This window comes from Dendronephthya gigantea, unplaced genomic scaffold, assembly GCF_004324835.1.
Source record: "Dendronephthya gigantea isolate DGI-Jeju-01 unplaced genomic scaffold, DenGig_1.0 000007F, whole genome shotgun sequence".
Lineage (NCBI taxonomy): Eukaryota > Metazoa > Cnidaria > Anthozoa > Malacalcyonacea > Nephtheidae > Dendronephthya > Dendronephthya gigantea.
In genome coordinates, this window is record NW_021163017.1 from 2,588,637 (window position 1) to 2,603,796 (window position 15,160).

The window sequence follows — 15,160 nt, forward strand, 5'->3', positions numbered from 1 at the left end:
AAGCCAGACCGTCATCTCTATACAAACCGATGTTATTGCTTCCAAATTTTTTTTTAAGATTGTTTAGTGCGTATAGACCAACGAGTTCACAAATTTCTGCACCATCAAAGCATCGCCCGTTTGCCCCGTTCGCCACATTTCCGATATGAATAATAATCCATTACCGGCATATTAAAAATATTACTACGTTATTTGATACCACGAATTTGCGAGTTTGCATAACATAGTCTACCAATAATTAACTAAAATTTGGTGGTGTCTCCGAGTCGAAATTAGGACACTTAGAAACCTTTTAAAAAGAATATTCCTGATTGCGTGCAGTGCCACACATGCACAAATCGTAATAGATTAACCCTCTATGCCTTAAGTGCATGTGTAAACAATTAAAAAAATATATTATCCATCAACATAGCCACTATATAAAAGGCTCTTTGTGTAAAAACCATGCAGACATGCATTTAGGCGTGGAAATTTTAGCCCGCTGCGATGCCAACTCGATGTAGTGTAGTCACTAATTGCCTATAGCTTTTATCAAATTAGCTAGAGGCATAACTAAATATAGCTAATAAAGTATAGCTAAGGACATCTATTTATTATATCTCCACCAATTTTTCGTGCTTATTACCTAATGAATAGCTACAACATAACTAATCTCGATTGAGATACATTTCAAACACTTCTGTTAGAATGAAAAGGCCAACGCCACCCAATTGCAACTTTTTGGATATAAAGCAATTTTGCAGATTGCAAGAGTGAAGTGCATTTGATCTCTGGAATTTCTCGCATCGCAGATTTCAAAAGAAATTTTATTAAAGCTTTACTATAGTCAAGATCTGAAAACACGAATTATACTAAAATAAGCTGTATAAGGTAATAGCAATTATCTATGAAGTATAAATTTGTTAATTTTCGTGAAGGGTTAGACCTTTCACTTTGAAGGCTTCGTTGCAGAATTTTAAAAAGTCCCACTCCATATAATAGGACTTTTAAAATAGGACTGGTATCCCAGACCTTTCTGTATTCACATTCGAAATGGAAAATTTTGTAATTTTTTAGCTATTACGTCCTCTTTTAGACATGTTGCATCAGTAACGTAAACTGAGATCTCAACATGACAATTAATATCATAAAGGCAATTAACATGCATGCGGACTAAAAGCTTTATGCGTTATTGCATGTATAGCGTCCTACTGTATACAATTAATGAAAACTTTGAACTTTAAAATATGAAAACTATATTTGGCTACTAAACTCTATAAAGCATTATACCTAACTCTGTTTCTAAACTAAATATCTAATATACACGAAAAAGCAAAACATTTAAAAACGAAAGAAATAATTTGTTCTTACGTCTTACGTAGAAAGAATCTTACGTCTACAAGGCAGGTGGAAGTCAGACAAGTGTAGAGACGCTAATATACAGTGGCGTAACCAGCCTGACGATTTAGTCATGCTATGCAAATTTTATGTTATTATCATTATTTACTTCTGAGAAATTCAGTGTTTTCACAGTCGATGAACACCAAAATATTAGCCGATAGCATGCCCTAAATTGTCAGGCTGGCTATACGCAACTGCTTATTTATAAAGGACTCGTTGAGTAGCAGATTAGCTGTGACTAAACAGCTTAAGGCCGGCGCACACTAGAGCTATGTGCTTAGCAAAAAGTCATTCGTGAACAACCGCCTAAAATAGACAAAAACACTTCTCGACGTTTCGACCTGAGGGCCTTCGTCAGGAGAGTAAGTAAGTTTACTAACTCATAGTAACCTTACTAACTCTCCTGACGAAGACCCTCAGGTCGAAACGTCGAGAAGTGTTTTTGTCTCTGTTGGGCAGTTGTTATGTACCCCATTTGATGCTAAAGGCTAGTTTCCACTCAGGGCAATTCTCCTTTGGATCGGACAGGACAGGACAGGAAAATTTCCTTTGTATAAACGCCGCCTGAGAACTCACCGACAAAGGAAATTTTCCTGTCCGTTCCGATACAAAGGAGATTTTTCCTGAGTGGAAAGTAGCCTTAAAGCGCCTGGCACGTAGCATGCAGGCTACTGGATACGAGGCAGTGTCTCTACAGTCTGTCAGGGGGGGGGGGGTCGCTTTACTCTTGATTTTTGAAACAGACGAAGTCAACAGAGTGACAAATTTGATTAATTATATTTGTTGAAATGTTTGGAATTTAGATTTACCAAAAGTCAACATATGCATGTACTCAAATATAAAAGTTTTTTCTACAATTAAATTTTCAAAATGGATGCTAATGCGTCTGTAATGAGCACTGAGACGCTGATTATGTCCCTACTAGAACAAATACAGTGTTTGGAAAGCGAGAGAGACAACGCGAGAGTGCTAGCTTCTCGAATGCGAGAACGACTGGAATATATTCAAACGAACAACAACACTTTAAATACCGATTCAGACGGAACTAGCGCTCATAAACACGACGTTGGCTCAAATAACATCGGCCTGGTTAAAATGGTGAAGGAAGTTAGCTCCGGTATGCTCAGCCAGATTGAGCAAATTATTACGAACGAGGAACACAGGTATCATAATTTGAAAGAACTAAGTTCAGAGGCGGAAACAGACCAGACTTCCAGCATTCGTGGACAACTTTCCGTGTGTCGAGAACATTATGAAAAGCTTTTGGAGGATGCGGAGAACGATAAAGTCGCACTCCGTAAGAAGTTAAGAGAACAGCAAGACATGCTCCTTGATAAAGATATCAAAATTAAAGAATTAGAAAGAAAACTCAAAAGCAAGTCACCTTCTGACACGGTTAAGTAGACCAACCGATTGTACTTGTAGCTATTAATATATTAATTGTTTTAGAATTCAACTTTTCTATTTCAATTGATTCAAACATTTTAGACAAATTCTTGGTAAATGCAATATCTGCCATGGATAAAATAAGCAATATTGTTGCATCACATGACAACATGTTCAGTGCTTATAAAATTTGACAATTGACATTGTCAGGGCTAGGCATCAACGCAGTGATTGAATGGTTATCATATTATGACAACCAAATCATATATATATATATATATACACACTACAAAACAAATATGGTAGGTCAAAAAGCTTATATTATAGACTGCTTTGAAAAACCTACTTTCTTACAAAATTAAAAAGGGAGTGAGTGTGACTCACCCTCTATATTTATTTCAAACGGCTGTTAAAGTATTATAGATAGCAAGAAGTTCTTTTATTCTGTGATTGATTTTTAGGCATTGTTGTTGCTACTATTTGTGATTATCGTGTTTCCTTTATTGTGTAATTATTGTTTGCATCACAAGAATTCAAAAGCAGTGGTTCAATTCATTTGTAGGTAGATCGACACTTTCAAAGAAAAATATATCTTCAGTTTAATACTACAGAGAGAATACGATTGTGACACCAGGCTAAAACAAAGGCCTGGTCATATAGGGTTCATTAATTCACTGCCTTATTCACTTAACCCCAATGCTTAATTATATACATATACAGGAATCACTTAAGTCATATTAGTATGTCTGCAGGAATAGCCAGCTACAATCTGCTTTCATCCAAATAGTGTTTCATGTTTAGGTACATCAGGGTTTAGAAGATAAATAAGAAACAAAATAGCAGTGTAAATATGTAAAAAGTGAATACAACATTCACATATTACACCTAGCTCTTATGCAAATATGCATTGAAACATAGCCATTTGGCAGATGAGCTGAATGCATGATAAAGGTCATTTGAAGAAATGTATCATGAAGTTTTTGTTTTGCCATTGCTGTGAGGTCAACATTTTAAAAATGTTTATTTGATTCATTGGCATTGATTTGATTCGCATTCAATTGGCATGACCAGATCCATTCCACAATTCACAGTAGTCATCCATTGATTCTTCAGTTCTCTCCAAGTTGTGCGATGCCAAAGTAATCATGTCCCTCCACATTGAAACATTTGTATGAACATAGCAGACCTCGGATTGGAATAATTCCAGGAGAATTTTTCGTCCCTAAACCCTGAAAACAAAAAACCCATTATGACTACCCTATAACAACTACCCTGTGACATGTACACGCCAATAAAAATACGAGCTGACGCATATAATCAAACGATTATAATCAATTACGATTTTGGCCACTGATTTTGGCACTTTGACTTTTTGTTTTCCCGCCAAAATGGAGATAGTCATAGCGTCCGGCATTATCCAATCAGAATATTTTTGAAGGCCTATTTTCGTACCTTTTTGCTGTCTACAAAGCGAACGCATTCAAGCCAAGTGTTAAGAAAGGAATTTCCACATACGGGACACTCCATAGCGTACGTAAGCATCTCCTTAATCATTGGATATTCTCGAAGTTGAACGCGAAGATAAGATTTTCTAAATAACATACAGCAACATCACCAAAGCCTCATAAACAGCTATTTCCCCTGGCCCTGTTTTTTCCTTCTTCTCTTTAACTAGCGATTAATAATAAATACATCGATAGTGATATGTAGGTGTCGATACCTCGTTCACTGATCTACTACAACAACTAAATAAATAAAATTATATTGGTCCCGAGATGACTTACTGCATGTCCTCATTTTTACTTGATACCGTATCTGACTCAGAGAATGAAATTGCAATGATATTCCTATTGAATACTTTCAGGTATATCCAAAACAAAAATATTAATTCAATATCTAAATCATAAAAGACAATATTCATTGAATTTAATATAGCTACATACTTGTCTTTTGTTGCCTTGAGGACAAACCGTGAGCAAATCTCCTGAAAGTACAGAAATCAATGAGTTGTATACTAATCTCGCACAAAATGTGTATTTTGCGTGAGTGAAATTTTGTTATTCTAATATAGAAAAAATATATGTTCCTGATGAAAAACCTAATTTCCACTAACTTGCAACGAAAAAATTGCAGAAAAAATTACTTCGTCATTGATTCTTCGCAATAGGGTGTCGAAAATCGAAATCATCGTAGTTCGCTATTCCATACTGTAGTTATCACTAACTTCTGGCTTTTTTTACCTTCAAGGCTAAGACTTCTTCCTCTTGTTCGGAATGAACAGGTAAATGTTGCAATAAGTTATTGCCTTCACAATACAGTTCTCTCAATGGTAAACAATGTAACTAATAAAGAAGATTAAGTCTTTATTTTCCTCTAAATATTGTTTACATAAATTACTTATCAGTTGCTCACGAATACTACAATATGATTATGAGTGTCGTCGTTGTTTAGTCAGTCAATTTATCCTCTACAAAGGTGCAAGTGCGTGGAGGGCATGCATGTTGATGAAAAACGATTTTTAATTAAGGAATTTTACAAGGGGCAACAGTTCTGCATTTCTGCCTCTTTAATTTTGGCCTGTAATGATTACTTTCCGCAAAGGATTAAGGATTATAAAATGCGGCAAATGAAATGTTGTATATTGGAGAGAGAAAGTATACAAGAAAGACTACATGCAGATGTGAATCATGTGATCAATAAACAGTAATCATTTATAAATTATCAGGTCATGATCACCTACCTCGACTGGGAAGTATTTCATCAGGTTGCATGAAACGTCCAAGCACTCTAATTTAGAGCACTTTGACAAACCCTAATACAAATGCAATGACATGGTCATGGATATGAGTCGGAATAAGGCAAGAATTCAATACAATAGCCTGCGTTCTTAAAGATATTGATTTCGTTGACTCTGGGTCAAATCCACATAGTCATAGTAATACAAACTTTTTCGTGCATGCAATTGGTGGAAACATGAATCTGTAGCACTTCGAATGCTGAGCATAACGGAGATTAAATTGCAGACTCTTTGTCTATAGCATGGGACGTAATTCAATCACATGCAACACTCATATTACGCGGGATATGGTACGTATACGTACGACAATCCGATAATTGAATCGCGCTGTATTGACTTTAAGCCCCGTACAGACGGGCAAGTTTTCCTTGACAAGTTTTCTAACTTTTCTTGACCAGTTCACTTGCTCGTGTGTATGGCGAACAAGTTTTCTTTGACAAGTTTTTCTTGACAATTACGTTTTACGATAATATATATGTCGAGTATATTTATGACAATATGATAAAATGAGTATACCATCGGCGAATCTCAAAACAAACAGTAATGATAAAACTTCCAAAAACCGCTCAATTGGCTCGAAGATATTGTTGCGCAGTTTCGTACTTGAAAAGCTGGCATGACTATATAGCTTTTGAACGAGGCCCCCTTTGTCAAGGAAAACTTGTCAATTTTTTCGCGTACACACGAGCAAATAAAACTCAAGGAAACTTGGGGCTTTACTGTACCTCAGGAAGTTCGGTGATTTTGTTCTTGTACAGTACTAATCGCGTCAGGTTTCTGAGAAATGCGATATTTTCTGGAAGGCTAAAATTATAAATAAGGAGTGTCTCCCGGAATATCGATATAATTTACCTGTGTTTAGAATATAATATATATGGTTCGATATGCAATCGTATAGAATTGTATTTTGGACGAATTAATAGGCGAGAGAACGTTCAGCAGGCAACATTTTTCTCTAATTTTCAACAATACCTTTCAATGAAATTGTCAGCTAAATGTATTTCACTTAAATTGGTGAGATGGCATATCTCATCTGGAACACTGCGGAGCTTGTTTTTGTTGGCGCTTAGGAACTCCAGAGACACAAGCCTAATTAAGTTGAAGAACCATATTTGTGCATCTTGTTCAATCATGCAGTCATATATTGGAATTGAAAATTATGTATTTAATTTGATGCATGCACAAGTGTCAAGAGACACATTTCTATAGACTATTTAGCATGGAAATATACCTGTCAATATCCGGGGGCAAAGATGTCAACATATTTTCATTAAGGTTTAAAAATGTTAACTGTTGCAAACAACCTGGAATTGGCATAGAAAGGGGTGTTAACCAGCGCATTTACTGAATCAAACTTCATTTTTATGTAACTTGAGTTGCACTTACACAAAACTCTAGGGCACAATGTTATGATATTGTTTGCAAACAGATGAAGTTTTTTCAGATTCACAAGATAACATAATTCTGCAGGAAGTTCTTCAAGAAGGTTATTGCCAAGGTTTAGTGTTTCAAGCTGCAAGAGGTAAACTCAGTAAAATAATCAACCAATCCTTATAAGACACATGATATATTTCTTACCTACATTTGCAAGTCAATTACTAGCTTGTAAAAGCACAAAGTCTAATATCACAGTGAAGTAAGTCTAATTAATTTAGTAGACTAAAAATGGGAAGCCTGCAGTGAAGACTAAAAAGGTAACAGCTGCAGGATGTTTTAAATTTTCTAGTGCATTTATTTGAAGCATAGGAAACTAGTTGTTTGTGGAATTAAATGTACACAGTGGCTAGAGCTGTTAAAACAAGATTGCATGTGGATATATGGCCGATATATGTCAATTAAGGAGTTATATACAGGTATAGTTGGGGTTGATCATTCAGACCACGTAATTGAGCCAATTTGTCTGATTTCGGCAGTTGTTGTACCGCATTTGATGCGATAAAAATAAAGTGTTTGTTTACTTTACCGACTAACTGTAAATTAGCCAGACTGTAAATCTATCGCTAATTCTGTAGTAATACTAATACGTGCATGATGCTTTGGCCAACTGCCAGGTTTAATAAGTGGCAATTGCCAACATCATCAACGCATAAACTAAACGCAGAAGTTTAGTTTCAAGTTTTTCTAGTTGAATATATCATCCATCAAGTCTAACATACATAAATTGTTTCAAGATTAGCTCTGAAGATCATAAAGATGAGATTAGCGTCGTAACCTAGCAACAATTTGCTTCCATACCTGGCGGATGGCGGCGAAATCCGCGGGCAATGATCGGATTTTATTATTTTTTAAGTCGAGTATCCTCACATTGGAAAGTTTCCCAACCAAATTTGGCACTCCGGAAAGTTTTTTATTGCTCAAATTAACCGATTTTGCCCGTCCCTTATAAGCATGAAGCAGAATTATGTCAGCCATTGTTTGTGAGCCAACAATGCTGCGAAGAACTAGGTCAGCGACGATGAGATCACTTCATGTAATAACATATTCGTTAAACTTTCTATGACCTGCAAGCAGGCTTATAGCCGAGTAAAGGTACGGCCTGTTTTTTAGACTTGATTCTCTTTTTAAAGCATGCGATCTAGTGAATGTGTTGAATACGGTAATACTATTGGTCAAAATTAAGAAACATTTGAAGTTTCTCTCTTTTTTGCGAAATTACATACGTTAAAAGATGTGATTTTTATAACAAAAAAACACTTCACTGACTTCAGTTGAATGGTAGAATTGTTGAGTTTTAAAACCGTAGCACGGGTTGTTTTTGTACAATTGTAACTTATTCATGTTGGTACACGACAAGAAGACGAAATGAGCTTTAAGAAATCCAACAAAAACATAAAATCATTTGTTAGCGAGGAAGAGGCAAAAGATCTGAACGAGAAACGACAGAAAGAATGGGAAAGAGTCAGACAACCAGACGACCCTGTGGGTGAGAAACAAAAATTAATAAAATGTACATTTCATTGTTGCAAATTAATATTGCAATTACAGCCTCATTTATATGTCATTATTATTATTCACGCATCCCTCTTGGTTAATTATTCCTTTCTTTATTATAAAATATGTACAATGGATGTTCCATATAAGTCAGAAATAGTCCCTAAATAATATAATTATATCTTAATTAATTAGGAGTCTAACTTTGTACCTGTCGTTGTCAAGAGAAAAATGCAGTGCAATTAGTTAACAATTCAAGTGCCAGGCTCCCTGGTTGATTCTTGATTGGAAATCAAATTATATAAACTAAAAAATGGAACAGTAATGTTTAACTATCCGAGTGCCTTCTCCAAAAGACATCATGCAGAGGTCAAAATGTTGAGATTTTTTATATATTTTTTTGGAAAGTTGTTGATTGAAAACTCACAAGATGCCATGCTTATTCCTGGTTGGTTATTAATAAAATGGTGTATATATTGTATGTACATGATAACAGTACTTGATCAATGTATTTTAGAATGCCCTGATCATGTGGAAACTCGTAGCTTGTTTGAGCAACTCCAGGAGCAAAAGGAAAAATCACAACAAGAACATGATGAGAAATATGATATAAGTAAGAATGTTTCTAATTAAGACAGCTCTAAAATAAGTTTGATATTTTTTTACAAATTTCAGTACCTTCGATGTAAAAATTGCAACCTGCATTAATGCAATTGTATAATTGTATATTTTTATTATGAAGAAAAGATGTTTCGTGGTATTGACAACGACGAAGCTGTATTTCTTGAGTTTGCTTCAAAGCAGCAAGCCGAGATTGATGGGAGGCGATTTGCTGTTACTCCTGAAGTGAAGGAATTTAGAGTATCCTTTTCCGCAAACTAAATGTCATTACCTATGTAATTTTTGGTGCCCTTCTAAGGAAAAATTATTCTAAGTTTCAAATCCAGCATAACTGAGTAATTAATATATTCTCTATAAGCCAATTAACAAGTGGTTAAAAATTGTATTTATTCCCACTTCATCAAGTGGGGTATAGTTTCGTTTCCCAAACTTTTATATTTGTCCTTAACACAATTATCCCATCAGAACGAGGTTGCAAGTCTCCAAACAATGCCCAATCCATCCTCTGTGTTAGACGAAAAGGAGAAGAGAAAGTCAAATGTAATGTTGGGTAAAAAAAAGTCTCAAGTTGAGCTTTTGGCAGGGTGTATCAAAACAAAGAGGAAAAGGTAAAGTCACAGCATGCATATTCCATATCACTGTTTCATTGGTAGTGCATGAGGACATATATGCATTTTTTTTAATTTTGTGCTGACATACAGAAGCATATGCATGCAATTCGATCTGTGGCTTCTCTTGATAATTTCTTTATTGAAAATTACAGGAGTGATACTAATAGCAGTGAAGATGAAAAATCTGTGGAAAAAATGCCGGCCAATCCAGGTGAATCCTTTTTTTTTTACCATGCATCTTCTTTATTTAAACATCCCGCATCCATATATAGCCAGCCAAACCATATAGTCTCATAACAAAAAAAAACATGCGCAAGTATTTTTGTGGCCTCAGCATCTAGGTACAATGACTACAATCAACATTGAAAGTGCAAAAATGCACTATTCTGTGATGTTGTTTTTGGCTTATAATACGATTTTCTATGACCGGTGTGCTATGGGTCTAGAAAGAAATATGGTGACTGACTTCAAGCCTGTCCACAGCTTTTATTATACAATAGCAATATGTCAACTCATCTCTTGCAAACATGCATGCCCAATTTTAAATCCCAGATTCCATTTTCAAGAGCACCCCATTTTTTGGGCTACATTATAGATGAAACACTAGTACCTAGTGAAGTGGTGAAGGATGACGTGAGGAAAAGCTCACATTTGGAAGATAAAGCTGGTGTCTCATCGCGGGAAAGTGAAAAACTCGACAGGACAGGTTCTATTGACATTGATAACACGACTGTAGCCCAGCAAATCGGTTATATTCCTAGTTTAGGGATTTACTCTGATTCCAGTGACTCAGAATCATCTTCAAGTGACTCAGATATTTTACCCTCGTTGTTCACTAACTTCACCTCAAAAGCTCAATAGTGGAACAATGTGTGCTTTTCTTCAACTTCATCGGCGGAACGAACATACGCCGTTGGGCGTAGCTCCAGGAAGTAACGATCGAAGGCAATCAATTGACCAAATGCCTTTCAAAGATTTCTATGATCATATATTTATTAGTGAAAACTAAACGTATGTCATTTATATGAAAAGCAAATCCACCAACGATTCTCGTTATCAAACTTGAGAATTTTTTCATCTAGCATGCAGTAACACGAGTTCTTACATGAGGTGATTGCACAAATGTAGTCCAACTTTTAACTGGATGTTTTAGCAAAAGCTTTGATGATTTAAGGTGCATGGTGTGTCCTGTAGAACGTTGGTCGAACGAAGTATGGATGGGTCATAAATTATCTTCAATTTGGTTGTATCAAAAGCGATTTATCTAATTCTGCACTTCCTTTGTTTTCTTTTCATTGAACAGAATCATATATATGTGTCGCTGATAGATGGGTAAAAAGTTTTTGAAAAAAAATTCAATATGCATACATTGTAAAGATGCTAAAGTTGTGAGTGCAGTGGAATAATTTAGAATACAATGGTCGCAAACAAGTAAGTGGATCTTACTACCAAGTCTTGTTTTACTCTCCATATTCCGATAGACCTAACCAGAGCGCTTATATACTCTATAAGCGCCCTGGACCTAACTGTATTTTTTGCTATATCCAACACATTTACTCAAAAATTTAATAAAACAGTTTACATTCACGGAAAATATAGTTATAAAAAAAAAATAAACTCTAAATACAAGGTAAAAATTGTTTTACAAGGAATATGCATGCGTATAAATTGAGGATAATCATCAATTACCACTTCACAAGCATACTGGTAATTTCGATCCCGTTTTACGTTAATTATTAAGTCTGTTAGGAACAGGTCTGAGGTTTCTGTTAGAAACCCATTTCCTTCACGTTTTTCGCTTGTGATCCCGGCTGCTTGAAAGAACTGCCACCATAACCATCGTCAATGCTTCCAGTCTCGTCCAAGTCTACCCCCAAATCTTCCATGTTCCCTCTGGTTATGAACGCCATCACATTTTCACCGAACCTTTGGCCCTGAGGGCAGGTGGGTAGCGAAGCGGAGGCCATCTGAACTCGACTCATCAAGCTGCCCATGCCGCTTTTGCAAACAGGTTTCACCTTGGCGAAGACGCACTGGACCACGTAGGCCAGAAGTGTGCAGAACGTGGCGAAGCACAGGGGACCTGGGAGGATCACTAACAATGTCGTCAAACCCAGGCCTATGATGGTTCCTTGGACAACCAGCAGTCCCGTGAGCATGACGAGGAAAAATCCAAGAACTATCGCCAGGAATATTGCCACTGGTATACAAGTGCTTACAAGGAGCAAGCCAACGAATATGCTCGTGTTTGGCCGCTTTTCAATGAACTGACGTGCGACGTTTGCTACTTCCATTTCCAAGAATTTTCTAACAACTGTAATCGATATAACTGTGTATGCGAAATAAATCAAAAACGCAAGACTGTGACGTCGCTAATTGAATATGTGGCTTTTCCGCGCGTGCGCAATAGACACTGCAGGCAAAATGGGCGGTCCAGCCCAGGTTTATTCGTGATTTCCACTGATGACTCCTGGCCCATTCGTAGCCTGCAATCAGGCGTCTCTTTGGCAAACTAATGATTTTTACTCGTATTTCGCCGTAACACTTAATATGTGTAGAATCCTGTACACATTAAAATCAGCTGTATACATATGGCTGTACGTTGGACCATGCACTGACGTGGCTGTGACCGCTGACTCACTAGCCACTGTTGTTGATGCGCATGCTCTATTGCAGATATGACTCATATGATCATGAGATTCCAGCGTAAATGCATGTGTGAACGCGCAGCATTGAAACGGACAACAAATCTTTTGCGGATACAACCGTGCAACCAAAATCTGCTACACGCAGAAATTGCCACGCCAGACTTCACCTGACTCGAATCACGTGAAAGTGTTCGACTTGCACAATAAATATATTATTAATACCACCCTTACATAAAAAATTTAAAATAGTTCTACGGCTAAGTAAAGCTACATTTAAAGCTACATGGTTATATGAATGTATTAAATAACTTTGTAAACCCCGACGTCGCCCTTGTCCCTAGAAACAGAAAGTTCATTGTCACCCATATGCCTCGTACCCAGCGCTTTCATATTTAGGCTTTTTACAAAGGCTTTTTAGCATTGCAATATAAAGCGCCTGGGTAAGAGGCAGGGGTATCCAGTTAAAACGGCCCCAATACCGCTGGTCAGGCACCCATCCTAAACAATTAGTAAATTTTACTAATACTGGTCACCTTCAGCGCAACTCGAGTTGTGACCATACTTCAACATGTGAAATTTTATACTCTTAGACACATGATTTCAATATGTAAGTTTCTATGTCCCCTGGGTACAAGTATATTTGTCCAGTTCCAACAATACGGGCGCAAGTGAATCACAGACCGCAGTATGAAACTGGACACACTTGATACCCAGCCTGCATTATAAAGCTGGAGGGCATTTTATAAGAATCACTTTCAGTTAGCTGCATAGCGTCACCACAACACATCTTAACTAAACCTATGTCTATGACTAAGCGCTCTTTAATTTACTAATAATTCCTACAGGTTGCACAATTGCTAAAATAAGCAGTACAAACAAGGTAACTGCTGCTAATATTTTTAAAAAAGATTTCTCTTTTGGAGCCTTTATATTTCTTCTCTCTGGTTTCTCATCTTCAGCAGGCTTAATTTCTGGTTGTCTTCTTCTCTTGGTAGCTATAAAGAAAAGTCTAAGATAAGGCAAAAATTGTAATAATTTAAAGTATGAGTATAGCCACATATATTCAATGCTTTGGAAGCAGATTATATCCTTAACTTACATGAGTCCTAAATTCAACATTTTTTACTTTGAAGGACTAATGTGCAACAAAGGTGTGAAAAACCTTTCACCTTTCACCAAATATCACTGTAAACTAATTCATACATGATTACTTATACATTGCTGTAGTTCGATCAGCCAGAGAAAAAAAAATCATGTTCTATTTTTTTCAATACAGATTGAGACAGAATCACAACCAGAGGTTCTTCAATATTTACCTATGTGTGGTGATATAGGTGGGGATGATATTTTGTGTAAAATTTGATATTTAGTGAGATCCTCTTCTTGTGAGGGGCCCGAAGATATTGGTTTACGCGAGTTCTGCAAATAGTCATCCACACGACTTTGCTAAAAACAAAAAGGCAGAAATGAGATTATCTACATAGGCTGGTGTCACATTGATGGAGGGGAGGATACCACCCATGCTGCCCTTGCAAGTATCAGTTATAGTGCTAGATGTTTTGGCTGATCGCAACGGAGTGGTCGGCCAGCCTGTGATCAACAATTTGTCCCTGGGCTTCTGTATTCAGTCCTAATTCTCACTTGCTGGGTTGTATGCAATCTTTAATGATGAAGCATATACTGCTTCTAGTGAAACAACTAGGTAAACAGAAAATACTGGACATTAGAAAAATTTTGAATCTGCAACCTTTCAACCAACATTAAGGAAATTAGGATTATTCAACCACTTTGATTGCACAGCAAACTTTTATTTAAATTCAATCCCAGCTATACCACAGTCATGTCCTGCCCATGCACTAAATAAAGGAGTAACAATACACAGATCATTATACCCTTGTTTTAGATTTGCCTTTTTTCATTTCCTTGTTGAAGGCCTCAATAGCAGTTAAACAGTCAAATAAATTTTCTTCTGGCTCCCAAGAGTCCTCCTCTGGGCCATAACCTCTCCATTGGACAAGGAATTCCACTTTGCCTCGCTTTTTACGTTTTGATAAAATCTTCTCAACCTAATATTCAAAGAGATATTTAATGCAAAGCACAGAGTAAATTCAATTGTCTCAGCTTCAAAACAGCTTCAAAACATCAATTGAGCCACAATAGTTTGTCAGGCTTCCAATCATCTAATATACTTCGGCCAAATTTTTGGATTACGGATCTTGAAAATATATTATGGTAAACCACTAGTAGCACAGACACAGAACATAAATTGTCCTAGTATGATCATATGTCAAATGTAATTTCTAAATCACTGTATGTCATTTTATACACTCAAGATTTTTTCAAACAGAAATTTCTGTTTACTAAAAGTGTTTCCAACGGTTAATTCACCCCCCATGGAAGAAATATGATGCCATATATGAATAGTGCGTTTTTTGTATGTTTGTACATTTTGCAGAGAAGTGCCCAACTTTAATGGGCAGTTTCAATGGTGAAAAATTGCTCCATTTACTTATTTGAACGTAAATACATAAAAAATACAAATCTCGACAACACTATTGAATGTCACGTCCCCTTGTGTACTACAAATTCCAACCCAAACAAATAGCATTTCCGGCGAAAGATCACCTCAAATATCTGATCATCGGGATCATGCTTTCCATCTTCGGGAATCTTGGCCATTCTGAAAATCTTAGTGCTTTTTATAGCTAAATATCCACAAATTTTTGAGGAGGGTTTTCGAATAAACAATAAAGAGTAAACGAATTCTATACTTAGAAAATTCAAAT

The 15,160-nt window shown here is 36.4% G+C and overlaps 4 protein-coding genes across 6 annotated transcripts; 2 read left to right on the forward strand and 2 right to left on the reverse strand.

Annotated features, from left to right (window-relative positions):
• The first annotated feature begins 1,997 nt into the window (after positions 1-1,997).
• LOC114516930 lies at positions 1,998-3,101 on the forward strand. The gene has a single exon (XM_028536547.1). It carries the CDS (start codon positions 2,251-2,253, stop codon positions 2,782-2,784), a length of 534 nt encoding a protein of 177 aa, XP_028392348.1. The 5' UTR covers positions 1,998-2,250; the 3' UTR covers positions 2,785-3,101.
• A 752-nt stretch (positions 3,102-3,853) lies between these two features.
• Positions 3,854-8,042, reverse strand: LOC114516927 (leucine-rich repeat-containing protein 69-like). Its single transcript, XM_028536543.1, has 10 exons — positions 7,799-8,042; positions 6,950-7,076; positions 6,795-6,867; positions 6,536-6,652; positions 6,289-6,367; positions 5,507-5,578; positions 5,007-5,108; positions 4,710-4,750; positions 4,219-4,357; positions 3,854-3,995 (listed from the first exon to the last, which is right to left on the reverse strand). The coding sequence occupies exons 1-10, from the start codon at positions 7,973-7,975 to the stop codon at positions 3,876-3,878; spliced, it is 1,047 nt and encodes a 348-aa protein (XP_028392344.1). The 5' UTR covers positions 7,976-8,042; the 3' UTR covers positions 3,854-3,875.
• A 200-nt stretch (positions 8,043-8,242) lies between these two features.
• LOC114516928 (PSME3-interacting protein-like) lies at positions 8,243-12,118 on the forward strand. Of its 3 annotated transcripts, none has more exons than XR_003686334.1 (7): positions 8,243-8,486; positions 9,012-9,107; positions 9,237-9,355; positions 9,581-9,723; positions 9,879-9,937; positions 10,322-11,157; positions 11,582-12,111. XR_003686334.1 is itself a non-coding variant. In XM_028536544.1 (6 exons), the coding sequence occupies exons 1-6, from the start codon at positions 8,366-8,368 to the stop codon at positions 10,585-10,587; spliced, it is 804 nt and encodes a 267-aa protein (XP_028392345.1). In that variant the 5' UTR covers positions 8,243-8,365; the 3' UTR covers positions 10,588-12,118. The 3 variants fall into 3 exon arrangements, 1 of the variants encoding a protein (XP_028392345.1); XR_003686335.1 differs by having other exon boundaries at positions 11,738-12,104; XM_028536544.1 differs by having other exon boundaries at positions 10,322-12,118.
• A 423-nt stretch (positions 12,119-12,541) lies between these two features.
• LOC114516929 (chromodomain Y-like protein 2) lies at positions 12,542-15,127 on the reverse strand. Its single transcript, XM_028536546.1, has 4 exons — positions 15,000-15,127; positions 14,267-14,440; positions 13,691-13,820; positions 12,542-13,369 (listed from the first exon to the last, which is right to left on the reverse strand). The coding sequence occupies exons 1-4, from the start codon at positions 15,051-15,053 to the stop codon at positions 13,185-13,187; spliced, it is 543 nt and encodes a 180-aa protein (XP_028392347.1). The 5' UTR covers positions 15,054-15,127; the 3' UTR covers positions 12,542-13,184.
• Positions 15,128-15,160: the final 33 nt, after the last annotated feature.

Bases quoted from the DNA above. Each gene is read 5' to 3' on its own strand.
- LOC114516930 (XM_028536547.1), top strand. From the start codon at position 2,251: ATGGATGCTAATGCGTCTGTAATGAGCACTGAGACGCTGATTATGTCC.
- LOC114516927 (XM_028536543.1), bottom strand. From the start codon at position 7,975: ATGGCTGACATAATTCTGCTTCATGCTTATAAGGGACGGGCAAAATCG. The intron at 6,653-6,794 runs GTATATTTCCAT...CAACTTAATTAG, and splicing joins TTGCCCCCGGATATTGACAG to GCTTGTGTCTCTGGAGTTCC. The intron at 5,579-6,288 runs GTACAGTAAAGC...CATTTGTATTAG, and splicing joins AAATCACCGAACTTCCTGAG to GGTTTGTCAAAGTGCTCTAA.
- LOC114516928 (XM_028536544.1), top strand. From the start codon at position 8,366: ATGAGCTTTAAGAAATCCAACAAAAACATAAAATCATTTGTTAGCGAG. The intron at 9,356-9,580 runs GTATCCTTTTCC...TTATCCCATCAG, and splicing joins CTGAAGTGAAGGAATTTAGA to AACGAGGTTGCAAGTCTCCA. The intron at 9,724-9,878 runs GTAAAGTCACAG...TGAAAATTACAG, and splicing joins ATCAAAACAAAGAGGAAAAG to GAGTGATACTAATAGCAGTG.
- LOC114516929 (XM_028536546.1), bottom strand. From the start codon at position 15,053: ATGGCCAAGATTCCCGAAGATGGAAAGCATGATCCCGATGATCAGATA. The intron at 14,441-14,999 runs GTGATCTTTCGC...TTTGAATATTAG, and splicing joins CCGATGATCAGATATTTGAG to GTTGAGAAGATTTTATCAAA. The intron at 13,821-14,266 runs GTATAATGATCT...TTTTGTTTTTAG, and splicing joins AAGGCAAATCTAAAACAAGG to CAAAGTCGTGTGGATGACTA.